Raw genomic sequence first — 13,198 nt, 5'->3', positions numbered from 1 at the left:
TTCTAAATGGTACCAAGACTATACATTACTGTAAAATTAAAATAATCACAGATTTTTCTGTGTGAAATTTTTGTAGCAGTAACTGAAATAAAGTTAGAATATAAACCTTCAGACAGTAATAAGTTCCTAAATATGCTGCCTAATACAAACTAATGTGATATAATTGCTTATATCAACCTAATATAATTAGTGGTATGAAATATATATAGAATAATACCCTTTAAGTATCTGATTTATTTTTAAATTTTGTCACTATTTTGTCACTGAACCTCCCCTAGGAGGTTGGATAATAAGAAAGCTGTTGTGGACCAATCACACTGCATGTTTATCACCAAATATAGTTCCTTGTCAGCATCTTACAGTTACCTCTTTGTAAGTAATGTCCCTGTTTTTTTTTAGTTACCTTAGGATTTTCTCTTTATATTTTGTTTTCATCAGTTTTACTAGGCTGCACCTACGTGTGATTTTCTTTTTATCCTACTTGGGTGTTCCTAGGGGCTCTTGATTACTGTGCCTTGATGTCTTTTGTCAGTTTAGGAAAATTCCAGGCAATTATCTCTTCAGCTTTTTTTTTCCCCTGTTCGTTCTTTCTCCTCTCTTCTGGGACTTCAGTTACGTGAATAATAGACCATTTTACTATGTCTCATATGTCTCTTATACTCTCTCCCTCTCTGACTAACCTGTCTCCTATTTCACCAATCCTCTTTTCAGCTGTGGCTAATCTGTTAAATACATGTTCATTTTGGTTATTTTATTGTTTAATTCTAAATTTTTCATTTGACATATTTTATACTTTACAGGTATTTGCTGAGTTTTTCATTTTGTTTTCTATTTCAAAAAAAGAAAAATCTGTCCGTTAACTCCAACATCTGTGTCTCCTGTGAATCTGCTCTTTGTCAGTTTTTGATTTTTTGGTTTTTGTGTTTGCAGGGGGTGGGTTGGTGTGTGGTCTTAGGGCATGCTTTGTAATTTTTGATGGAATGCTGGACATTGAAATATGAGCTATTTTAGAGATAACTTGAAACTCTGGATGATATTTTTTTCTTCCTCCAGGAAAGATTTACTTTAGCTTTTGGCATGTGGTTAGGCTGGAAACCGATCACTTTAATCCAGTTAGGGATTTGGCTGATTCCAGGCTAGGTTTTACTCTTTGTAAAGGCCGATCTACGTTGTTCACCCTTTGTACTCAAGCATAGGCCTTTAAAGGTTCCAACAGAAAGCCTGGGTGTTTATGAGAGCCACTCTATCTTGGTGGGCCCTGGGCTCCCATTTTTATCATGCCCAGTGTGAGATTGTGGAAAGTTTTGAGTAAGCTTTCCAGCCTCTCAAGCCACTGCTGAAGTTAGGGAGTCCTTTTCAATAAGCTTCTTTGGATGCTCTACCGGCAACTTCTGTTTATATCTCATTGGCCAGAACTGTATCTTATGGCTATCCTTAGCCACTATCCCTGGCTTCAAGGGAAACTAGGAAATGTTTTGCTGAACTCTCCTCCCTACCCCACAAATAAACTAGTTTTGCTACAATCTAAATCTATAAAATGGTGACAAATGCAAGTAAACTGAACTGTCATGTGAACATAGTAAGGAATACTAAATTTTTCTTAAATGTTTTCAAATTTGGGTTTCTAACACTAAAAAGTAGCTTCAAATAATTTTTAAAATTTCTTGTTCCTTTTACTTCATTAGAAAGCAAAACACAATGGTAGTAGAAACTTACAAAATCTAGATGAACAAAAAGAAAACAATTTGAAATCCTACCAACCAAAGATAAGTTCTATCAATGTTTTGGTAGATAGCGTTGTAGTAATTTTATATAGTAATATATATAGGATGTTTTATTTTTATAAATTAATATTGTATTATACACCCTCTTGTGACTTGTTCCTTCTACTAAGTATCATGTATATATTTCCATGTTAAAGTATATAATGAGGTAGTGTTTTATAGTTTAGAAATTATAATTTCCTTAATTTAACTCATAATGCTTTTTAATTTTAGTGTTCCACCCTTATAGTATGTGTCTTGTGTCTGCTTGTTCTCTCCCCACTCTTTTCTTGACCAGGTTAATACGTAATTACGTTATTGTTGACTAATGCCAAAGGAATGTTATGTTTAACAGCCAGCGGGAGTAATGAACATATTAGGTAGGCTCTGACTCTGATAATGATTCCTGGGAGAACCCCATTAAATATCTTCTGATTTCTAGTCTTGAGTTGATACAGTGCTGTGATTTTTAGTTGTGAATGAAATTATTATACTTTTTTCCTATTCTATATTGTTTGTATTGGTTTAAAAATAGATTAGATCCTAGACATTTCCTGAGAAACAGTTGGGAGTGCCTTGTTAGTATACAGTTTCTACCATAAAATACATACATGTTAAAATGGTACAACTGCTTTGAGATGTAAATGTTGGTGCAGTTGGCTAGGCTCACTCATTTGTCAAGTGACACAGATGCTGGTGTGACAGCAAATATGATTCAAAATTCTGGTTGAGTAATACTATAAATTACTACCTATCATGAACCTTCTTGAGGTCACTCTTGAATAGTAGGGGTTGTGATTATTAAATGCTGGACTAATGAAAGACCTATTTTATAAATTATGTATGGTTTTATAAATATTTGTGTCTAGATTTTTAGTGGAAGGTTGGCTAGATATAGTTCCAGTTCCACCTAACTGCTAATTTTATGACAGCTATTGCCTTTGTGTTTTAGAGCTTAGCTTTCTCATGCAGACTTTTGTGTTGAGATCCATCAGTGTTTATTGCTCATCTGTCTAACGCTGAGATTTGTAGTTAGTGGACCTCAGACTCACTCTTGTATAAAATATGCCGATTAAAAATAGGCTGATTGGGCTTCCTTGGTGGCACAGTGGTTGAGAGTCCGCCTGCCGATGCAGGGGACACGGGTTTGTGCCCCGGTCCGGGAAGATCCCACATGCCACGGAGCGGCTGGGCCTGTGAGCCATGGCTGCTGAGCCTGCGTGTCCAGAGCCTGTGCTCCACAACGGGAGAGGCCACAACAGTGAGAGGCCCGCGTACCGTAAAAAAAAAAAAAAAAAAAAAAAAAAAAAAAAAAAGGCTGATTCAGGTTAGATTTCTGTGTGTGTCTGAAAGGGGTTGTTCCAAAGAGGAACAGTGACTAGATAATAAACTTTCCTATCTCTGATGAAATAACTTATATCAGTAGTCCCTGGATATCACACCCCTGAAATCTCCAGTTGGCAATGTGGCAGTTTGTCTTGTCAGCTGGGTGGAGGTAATCCAACACTGATTCTTAACCAGTTCAGAATTGCTGATAACCAGTTTAGAATTGCTCATCACCAGTGGCAGGGTAGAAATATCAAGCTCTAGATTATATTGTTCCTAAGCCTTTGTTTCTTGAGAAGTTGATAGTTTGCTTTAAACTTACACTACTGAATTTTTTAAAAATCCATTTATTAATGGCTGTTTAAGAAAGTAGTCCTTTATTTTCATTTTCAGTATCCCATTTTTTCATCAGTGCTCTTGGCCATATATTGTTATCTCTTATTTATTGTCTGCCCAACTAGATTGTGAGTTCTTATAAGCAGTGACTTTGTTTTATACTTCTTTGGATTCCTACCCACTCCCACAGTGCCTCCTAAAATGTAGTAGATATTCCATAAATCTTAATTATTTGAGAAAAGTAAGTGTTGGCAAATTGAATCTTACTAGCTTTAACTTAGTTTTATTGTTTTAGAATTGTATGATTTCTCTGTCTTTTAATGATACTTGTCTCTATACTTATTATCTTCTCTGGAAAAAGCATTCTACATCTTGTAATTTGCTAAATTCAAAATTTCCTAAAATGTAAGTTTTGTCTTTCTTTTTGATTCCTGATAATTGAGATAAATATTTGTTGAACTGGGCATAAAATTCTTAAATTTAATACCACGTGTGATATAAGCATTTGACTGCTTATTTTTCAGATTTTGATCTACATTGTTGGTTATTAGTCATTTAACAAGTACTTAATGGAGACAAAGCCATGTGCTAAGGATCACTAGTATTTAGTTAGTGAATAACTAAATATTATGGCTACCATTTGAAAAAGTACATACCTTTAATTAATATTTTATCTGTAAAATAGACTTCTCAGTTTGTAATTTTTTTTCATTATAGGGTAAAGTTCACCTTGAATTAAAACTGAATGAACTGATAACAGACAATGGAACTGTGTGCCAGCAGCTTGTTGTACAGTAAGCATATTTCTTTTACCGAAGTCAACTAGATATAATTCTCCATTTTGTATTCTTTGAATTTTAAGCCAACTCCTTATTTTAAATACTTTAGAAACTTTTTTCAGAAATGAACTCTGCTATGCCATTCCTTTATTAATTTGTTTTCCACTTTATTTTCTCACATCTAGTCTACTCAGATTACATATGATGAGTCATTAATTCATTCAACCAGTATTTATTTAATGTGTGTTACATGATAGATAGAGGATCACAGATAAATGTGTCTAACCACCAAGCAGCAATGAGTTGGAAAAGCTTCCCAGTAGAGGGCCTCTAGAAACTCTAGATATAGCACAGCAGAGCATTAGGGACCTTGGGGCTAAAACTAAATGTGTACCTTGAGATTACCAGTATTGATTCTCACCTACTTTGAATTCCTTTTTTCCTCTTTTCTCTCAACTTATTTTTATCACCCCGATTCTAATCTTCTAACTGTTCTGGAAATCTGTTTCAGCCTAATCCTCCACCTTTTCCCTCTCACCCAAACCCTTCCTCTGTGTTGTCAACAAACAATGGGATATCCCTGACTTCTGAATGTTCTCTCTCTGTCTTAACTGATACGTGAATATCCCTTGAAGTACTGTTTCCTCTACTGCCTTCTCAATCTGAGGCTATGTATTCCACCATACCCATATACCTTAGAGCCAGGGAGTAGGGTCAATATTACTCTCCTACTGCTGCTCCAGACTATGATTTATTCTCCTAATTATGAACACCCCAGATCCTTTGAGGTATTCTCTCTTTATATAAATATACATATTGATATTTATGTGCTTATATATATACATAAAATACTATATATAATATTACTCAGTTAATTTTTTCTGAACTCTTTTAAAGAAGGTTGCACATATTATAATCCTTAATATATCCGTGTGTATTTCCTAAGAAAAGGAGTATTCTCTTAAATATAATATTTAAATGTACTTTAGTACAGTTATCAAATTCAGGAAATTTAACATTGTTACAATAAAAGTATAATCTGTAGTTTTTATATTTCAATACTTCAGTCTACAGTTACAATATTTCACTTTTGTCAACTGTTCCAATAATGTCCTTTAAGACACATTTTTTCTCTCCAAGAAGGGATACAGTTCAAGATTATGTATTACATTCAGTTGTCATGTCTCTAATCTCCTTAACCTGTACTTTTAGCTATTCTTTGTCTTTCATGGAGGTGAGATTTTTGAAGAATACAGGCCAGTTGTTTTTTCACATGTTCCTCAGTTTGGATTTACCTACTAAAAACAGGATTTGTTTACAGTTTTTCCCCCTAGACTGAGAGCATATAGTGAAAGTATTTGGATTACTCTCTGCCCTGCTCAGTTCAGTTATGTTGTACATTTGAATTACAGTTAATTGGATTGATTTGGTTTGCATTTAGTTTAATGTTGTTTTCCCCCATCCTTGTTGGTTTACTTTTATTTTACTGAATATGTAGAATATCAGGATGACTTCAAAAGTCAAAACTATACCAAAAGGCATTACTCAGAGATGTGTTCAGTCCCCTCTCTTTATATCCAGCTCTAGGCAACCATGATCTGATTTCTCTCCTTATAGTTTTTGTCTTTTCCAAAATGTCATATGAACCGATCTATATAATATATAGTCTCTTGTGTCTTTTACTTAGCATGCTTTTGAGATTCATCCACATTATGTATCAGGAGTTCATCCTTTTTTAGGTATTATTTCCTTTGTTTCTTGCCATAACTTGGTAGATACTGTTGTCCTCGTTTTACAGATGACAAAACGAAGCACAGATTGGTTAAATAAGCCCAGGTTCGTACAGGGAGAGTAGAGCCTGGATTTGAACTCTGGCAGTTTGATTTTTTTTTTTTTTACTTTTGAGATAATTATAGATTTGCAAGAAATTGCAAAGTGCAGAGAGGTCCTGTGTACTCTTCACTTAGTTTCCTTCAGTGGTTACATCTTACATAACTAAAACTAACAGTATAAAAACCAGAAGATTGACATTGTATAGTGACAGGGTATCATTTTATCACATGTGTAGATTTGTGTAGCCACCACCACAATCAAGATACAAAACTATTTTATCACTGTAAATATTTCCCTCATGCTACCCCTTTATAGTCACACCCACTCCTTCCCCACCCCATCCCTAATCTTTTGCAACCTCTAATCTGTCTCCGTATCTAAATTTTGTCATTTCAAAAATCTTATGTAAATGGACTCTTAATAGTTTGTGACTTTCTGAGACTGGCTTTTTTCCACTCAGATCTAGCCAGTTGTGCACAAGTTTCTTAAAGATTGAATATAGTTGTGTCACTTTTTAAAATCTATTTTGCCAATTTCTGTCTTTTATTTAGTGAATTTATACATTTACTTATAATTATGGATATGTTAGGCTTAAATCCGCCATTTTATTTTTTGTTTTCTGTCCCCTCTATTTTCTTTCTCCTGTGAGTTACTTGAACATTGTTTAGAATTACATTTTGATTTATCTATAGTGTTTTTTTAATCTATAGTGTATCTCTTTGTATAGTGTTTTTAGTGGTTGCTTTAGGTATTACATTGTACATGTGTAACTTATAGTCTACTGGTGTTGACATTTTAGCGGTTAGAATAAAATGTAGAAACCTTACCTTTTAATCCTCCACCATTTGTAATATAATTGTATTAAGTATTTCCTGTGCAACAGTGAAAACCACATCAAAGTGTTATAATTTTTCTTTCAGTTATTAACACAATTTAGAAAAGAAGAGAATTCTAGGTCTATTGTATTTACTCATATTTTTGCTCTTTCCATATTCTTTCCTTCCTGTCATTTCAGGATCCCTTCTTTTATCACTGTCTTTATGTTTAAAGAATTTCCTCTTACCATTTTTTTTAGGATAGGCCTACTGGTGACACATTCTTTTAGTTTTTCTTCATCTGAAAATGTCTTGATTTTTTTCTTGATTCCTGAAGGATATTTTCACTGGATATAGAATTCGTGGTTGATAGTCCTTTTTTTTTTTTTCAGCACATGAAAAATGTACCACTTCCTCTGGCCTCCATGATTTTTTTTTTTTTTTTTTTTGGCGGTACGCGGGCCTCTCACTGTTGTGGCCTCTCCCATTGCGGAGCACAGGCTCTGGACGCGCAGGCTTAGCGGCCATGGCTCACAGGTCTAGCCACTCCGCAGCATGTGGGATCTTCCTGGACTGGGGCATGAACCCGTGTCCCCTGCATCGGCAGGCGGACTCTCAACCACTGCGCCACCAGGGAAGCCCAAGCCTCCGTGATTTTTGATGAGAAATCCAGTATCATTCAAAGTGTTTTTCCTATACAGGTTTTCCTATGTTTCTCTCTGGATGCTTTCAGGATTTTTTCCTTTGTCTTTAGTTTTCTAAGTTTTAGTTTGACTATAGATTTGTTTGGGTTTATCGTGTTTGATTTTGGCTCAGCTTGAATCTATATGCTTATGTCTTTTGCCATATTGGGAAACTTTTAGCCATTATTTCTTGTTAAATTTATCAGCCCTGCCAGCTTTCTCTCCTCTCCTTTTGAGACTCCAGTGGCATGAATGTTAGATCTGTTATTGTCCCACACATCCCTGAGGCTCTGCCCTTTTTTTTCTGGTCTATTTTCCCTCCGTTGTTCATATTGGGTTATTTCTGTTGTTCTGTCTTTAAAAGCTCACTGGTTTTTTTCCTCTGTCCTCTCCATTCTGCTGTTAAACTCAACTATTGAATTATTTTTATGTTGGTTATTGTATTTTTAAGTCCTAAAATTTCCATTTGGTTCTTCTTTATATTTTTATTTCCTTGGTGAGACTTACTGTTTTTTTGCTGAAACTTTCTATTTTTTCATTTATTTCAAACATGTTCATAATTGCTCATTGAATCATTTTTATGGTGGCTGCTTTCACCTTTTTGTCAGATAAGTCCAACGTCCATGTTATCTCAGCCTTGTCATCTGCCAGTTGTCTTTTCTCATTTAAGTTGGAGATTGTCTGGTTTTTCATATGTTGAATGGTTTTCAGTTCTATCCTGGACATTTTGGGTATTATATAATGAGGCTCTAGGTCTTGTTTAAATCTTTTCTTTTAGCCAGGCTCCTCTGACCCTCTGCTGGTGGGGGAAGAGGAGTCCCAGTTTCATTACTGTCAGGTAGAGGTAGAAGTCCAGGTTCCTGACTCAACCGCTCCTGATAACCCTGGGGGAAGAATGAGAAGTGTTCCTTGTTACTGCTGAACGAAAGTCATGGTTCACGCTCCCCTCAATTCCTTCCTGTTACCACTTTGGGGGGATAGGGAGGAGTACCTTACTGCTGCTCCGCGTGGCCTCCACTGACACCCTGGTCGGGAGGAGTTAGTTACCCCTAGAAAGTGGTGAAAGTCTTACCTTCCCACTCAGCATTCCCTGACACCACCCTGGCATGGAGGGAGAGGAGTGCCTCGTTGGTGCTGGCTGGTGATGGAAATCCAGGCTCCTCATGTGGTCTCTACTGACTCCATGGGAAGAAGGAGCTCATTACAACCTGTCAGAGGTAGAAGTCTAGGCTCTCCCCTCAACTTCTGGCCTTTGTTGATGGGGGTGAGGGTGGATCCACAGTGTTTCTCATGGTGTTTGATTGGAGTAGATGGTTATTGCCTAAAAATGGTTTCTATCTTGCTAAGCTGCCCAGTTCCTGGTCCTTTGGCTAGAGAAAGCTGGCTTTTCTTAGGGCATTTTGTTGTCTGCTCCCATTGGTGGGTGTTTCTGGATTGGTAGCTTCTCTAGCACTGAGTCTGGGACATATAAAGTGTAAGAAAGCCCAGGGAATTCACTGCTGGGTTCCAATTTCCTTGGGTCCCCAGATCTCTAATTGGCTTGCCTTCTTCTCTTCACCTTTCAGTTTCTTATGTTTGTTTAACATCTAGGGTTTTTAGCAATGCTTAATGGGAAGAAGGAGGTGTGCATGTACTCCATCTTGTCCTAGAACTGGAAACCAGTCCATTTCTTTTTACTTACAAATAGTGTTCCTTTGTATGGAATTTGTTTACCCATTCACCAGTTGATGGATATTTGAATTATTTCCCATCTGAGGCTATTATAAAGAAAACTGCTGTAAATGTTCACAAACAGGTCTGTATGTGGACATATGCTGATCTGCATTCTTTTCTTGCTTCTCTTTTTCACTTAAGCCTCCACTGTCCATATTCACTGTCCATACAGCAACAGAACTCCAGTAGTAGTTTTGTGGAACTTATTGCTGATTTCTCAACTTTAGAGGTATTTGAAGTTTGTGGTGTTTTCGTTTTTTCAGTAATGCTCAAGGCGTGGTTTTATGTATTGTTTTCTTTGTGCTCCTTGCTGAACTACAGTTTTGGGGAGCAGTGTGTGGAAAGGTTCATATCCCAGCAGTTGCTATTATTCTCCAGACCTGGAAGCTCCCCACTGTAGCATTTCCTGAACTTCAGTAAGACCTCCATCCACTAATCTCTACCACATTCTTACCTGCTCCTATTTTTACTTTCTTCTAGGTCTTTTTCTATGATCTGTTGCCATAGTCATTTTCTTACAGTTTCCCTGAACTCCCCTGATCTTCTCTTCCTTTTATATTTATATCCCTTTTATATGAATGAACTCAACTTCTTCTGTGTTCAGTCTGCACCTGAATATTGCTGGAGAAAATCACACAGAAAGACTAATTTTACTTTAAATTCATGATCACAAACCTCACTTGGATACTTACAACTATCACGGAGTTTTACTGTGCTTCTCTAATACACCTATGAGATTCTCCATCACTACAGACTGCAAATTGGTCACATCTTCCTGAATCCAAACCTGCAAACCTGTATTGGCCTCCATCTTTTTGTCCTTATGTTTTAGTCGATGAGGTGCTCCTTTTCTTGTTGGGAGTGAATTCTTCCATCTGAACTCTGGATTCTTTCTCTTTCCCCTACAAAGGACTTTGCTCCTTCAGTTATCCCTTCTTCTGTTTCATCAGCTTTACTTGCTCTTTTGGATTGTTCTCACCAGCATGTAAACATGTTCTAGGATCTTCCATTCTAAAAGACATGCCTTCCCAGACCTCATCTCCAGCCCCCTCTCCCAGCTACCATCCCCATTTCTCTGTTCTTCTTTGAATGCAGACTTCTCAAAGTAAGATTGTCTAATAGGTGTGTGTGTGTGTGTGTGTGTGTGTGTGTGTGTGTATACGTGTATACACTAGCTCTGAGTGTTCACTGAGAAGGCCTGCAAACAGTGTCATCCCAGTAGCAATGAGCATACTTAGCACCCATATCTTGATTTCTAAATACCATTCTCTAGTCAGCACTAGGCACTAGATCTTTTTGTGATGATGAAAATGTTTATGTCTTAACTGTCCAATATGGTGGCCACTAGCTTTGTGTGGCTTATTGAAAACTTGAAATATGACTAGTGCAACTAAAGAGCTAAATTTTAAATTTTGTCTAATTTTAATAAATTATAATTTAAATAGCTAAATGTGGCCAATGGCTACAGTATTAGAACTGCTCCAATAAAAAGAACGTGGAGGAGTTTTGTTTTGTTTTGTTTTGTCTTTTTAGCAGTGACTAGTTTCTGGGTTTGGGCAGAGAAAAATACAAGATGAGCCCACAGAATCTATGGAATCAGAAGGTACGGAATTGCTCAGAAAATAATGAGGGCATGTGGAAAGGATGTTGAAGTCAACTTGAAAGAGCTCCAAATAACCAAATCTGGGACAATTTGATCATCAAAATAAATAATGATAATAATGGATTAAAACCTGTAGAATAAAATAAATATCCATGAGCCAATGCTGATGTAACAATTAAGTAAATACATGGGAGAGAAAGCACTGCTTTTCCTTATTGATGAATATAGGACAAGTGATGGAAATAGAAACATCACTATTAGCAAACACTACAATAATAATTAGTGCAGGGACGAATCATCTAGAGATGCTAAGTGAGCATAAGTGTAATGACAAACAGCATATATGCATAGTCTCAAAGAATAACCCTATAAGATGTCTGATAAGTACCATCTTAACTGAGTGATCAAAGTTAATGTCACTGATAATGAGACATTCAGTACCTCCTGTTAATTTGCATTGAGAAGGATATCAAGACACATAACCTCAATGTAATCGTGAACAGACATCAGACAAGTTCAATTTAAGGAATATTCTACAGAATAACTGGCCAGTACTGGCAAGATCATGGGACAAAGCAGGAAAAGTAAGGAACTGTTTTAGGATGGAGGGGACTAAGGAGACATGACAGCTAAATACAACTTGTTATCATTAACTAACATCGTATCAATGTTAGTTTCCTGCTTCTATAATTCTACTCTGATTACACAAAATGTTAACATTGGGTGATGGGTATACAGGAACTCTGCATATTATTTAACAACTTTTTGGAAGTCAGAAATTATTGCAAAATAAAAAGTTTTTAAAAAACTGTGTACACCTTATGCATTCAACCCAGGTCTTTTTTCTGACTCCAGACTTACATGTCAGCCTACCTTCGATGTCTCACAGCATTGCAAATTTAACACATTTAAAGCTGCAGTATTGATTCTTGTATCTATCCAGCTCCTCCCCATAGCTCAAGGCAGAAATATGGGAGTCACTTAAAATCTTTTCTCCTCTCTCTCCCCCAAGATTGGATCTATTTCTCACTGATTCTATAAAAATTTTTCTTGAATTTTCTAATTTTTCATAATACTTTCTGACATCTCCTTACTTCAAACCACCAATCATTTCTTACCTTGACTATTTCAATAATCTTTTAGCTGATCTTCCAGTCTGCAATCCATTCTCTTTATAAGCGGCCCAGAGCAGTCTTCTGAAACATAAACTAGATCATGGCAGTCCCCTGCTTAAGCACTTAGTGATTTTTGCAGTGCTTTTAGAATAAAATCCAATCTCCTTACCGTGGCCCGTAAGAACCAGTGACCCGGCCTGCCTCTTTGATTTCATTTTGTGGCGTGCTTCCTCTTCATATGCTTGCTGGCCTTCTCTCACTTCTTCAAATGTGACATTACTCTTCCAGCTTAGAGATGTACATTTGCCTTTCCTTTTGCCTGGAATGCCGTTATGCCCATTCTTCTTCTAACTGGTTCATTCTTGTCCTTTAAGTTTCAACTTAAATATCACTTACTCTAAAATAGGGTACCCTGTTCTTTTTCTTCCATAGCACTTGCCACTATTTCTAATTATTATTATTTTTGATTTATTGATTGTTATCTCTTTCTTCAGGTAGACTCTGTGCTCCATGAGTGCAGGGGCCATGTTTGTCTTATTCACCTCATGGTTCCAGCATCTGGCACTTAATAGGCACTAAATAAATTTTAAAACAATTAATGACGAAAGGTAACACTGTCTTCTTAAAGGATGAAGAGAAAGTAGCTTGCCTAGAAAAAGTGAGGTTTTTTTTTCCCCCCAGGGGGAAAGAATAGTATAGGCAAAAATATGGAGGCAAGAAACAGCATGGTGTTGTGTGTGTGTGTATAATTAAAAGCAGTTTGATGTTGCCTAATATATGAACCGTGAGTCAAAGATTGGTCAGAAATTGGTAAATAGGCTGGAGCTAGATCTTAAGAGCCGCTTATGTACCATCTGACCTTATAAAACTTACATGAGCTTATGGAACTATTGGAAGATTGTAGACAATAGAGTATGGACAAATTTGCATTTTAGAAAGATCAGATTTGTGACAGCAGTAAGTATAGAAAGGTGAATTTGAAGGGTGTTAGGGTGATCCAAGTCAGAGGTGATGGCTTCTATGCCAGAGCAACAGTTGCAGATGTGAGAAAAGAGGCCAGATGAAGTAATATTTAAAGAGTAGAATCACTGAAACTTACTGATTGATTAGATATAGAAAGTGAGGAGGAAGGAGAATTTAAGTGTGGCTGTAGATTTCTAGATTGTGTTGCTTGGTGGTGGTGGTATACACAATGAAGAGGAAATACGGGAAGAGAAGCTGCTTTAATAAGA

At 36.5% G+C, this 13,198-nt stretch overlaps 1 protein-coding gene across 4 annotated transcripts in view; it reads left to right on the top strand.

The window, feature by feature from the left end:
- RASA2 (RAS p21 protein activator 2) overlaps positions 1-13,198 on the top strand; it is a 116,025-nt gene that overhangs the window by 43,142 nt on the left and 59,685 nt on the right. For all 4 annotated transcript variants that reach the window (XR_009540650.1, XM_060149718.1, XM_060149719.1 and 1 more), the window contains exon 5: positions 4,143-4,219. Coding sequence is in view for 3 of the 4 variants with exons in the window: in XM_060149718.1 (XP_060005701.1) it covers positions 4,143-4,219 (77 nt within the window). In the remaining variant the exon portion in view is untranslated. The remainder of the gene's footprint in view (positions 1-4,142; positions 4,220-13,198) is intronic.

Source organism: Lagenorhynchus albirostris, chromosome 5 (assembly GCF_949774975.1).
Source record: "Lagenorhynchus albirostris chromosome 5, mLagAlb1.1, whole genome shotgun sequence".
Lineage (NCBI taxonomy): Eukaryota > Metazoa > Chordata > Mammalia > Artiodactyla > Delphinidae > Lagenorhynchus > Lagenorhynchus albirostris.
This window is presented reverse-complemented; position numbering and strand designations above follow the sequence as displayed.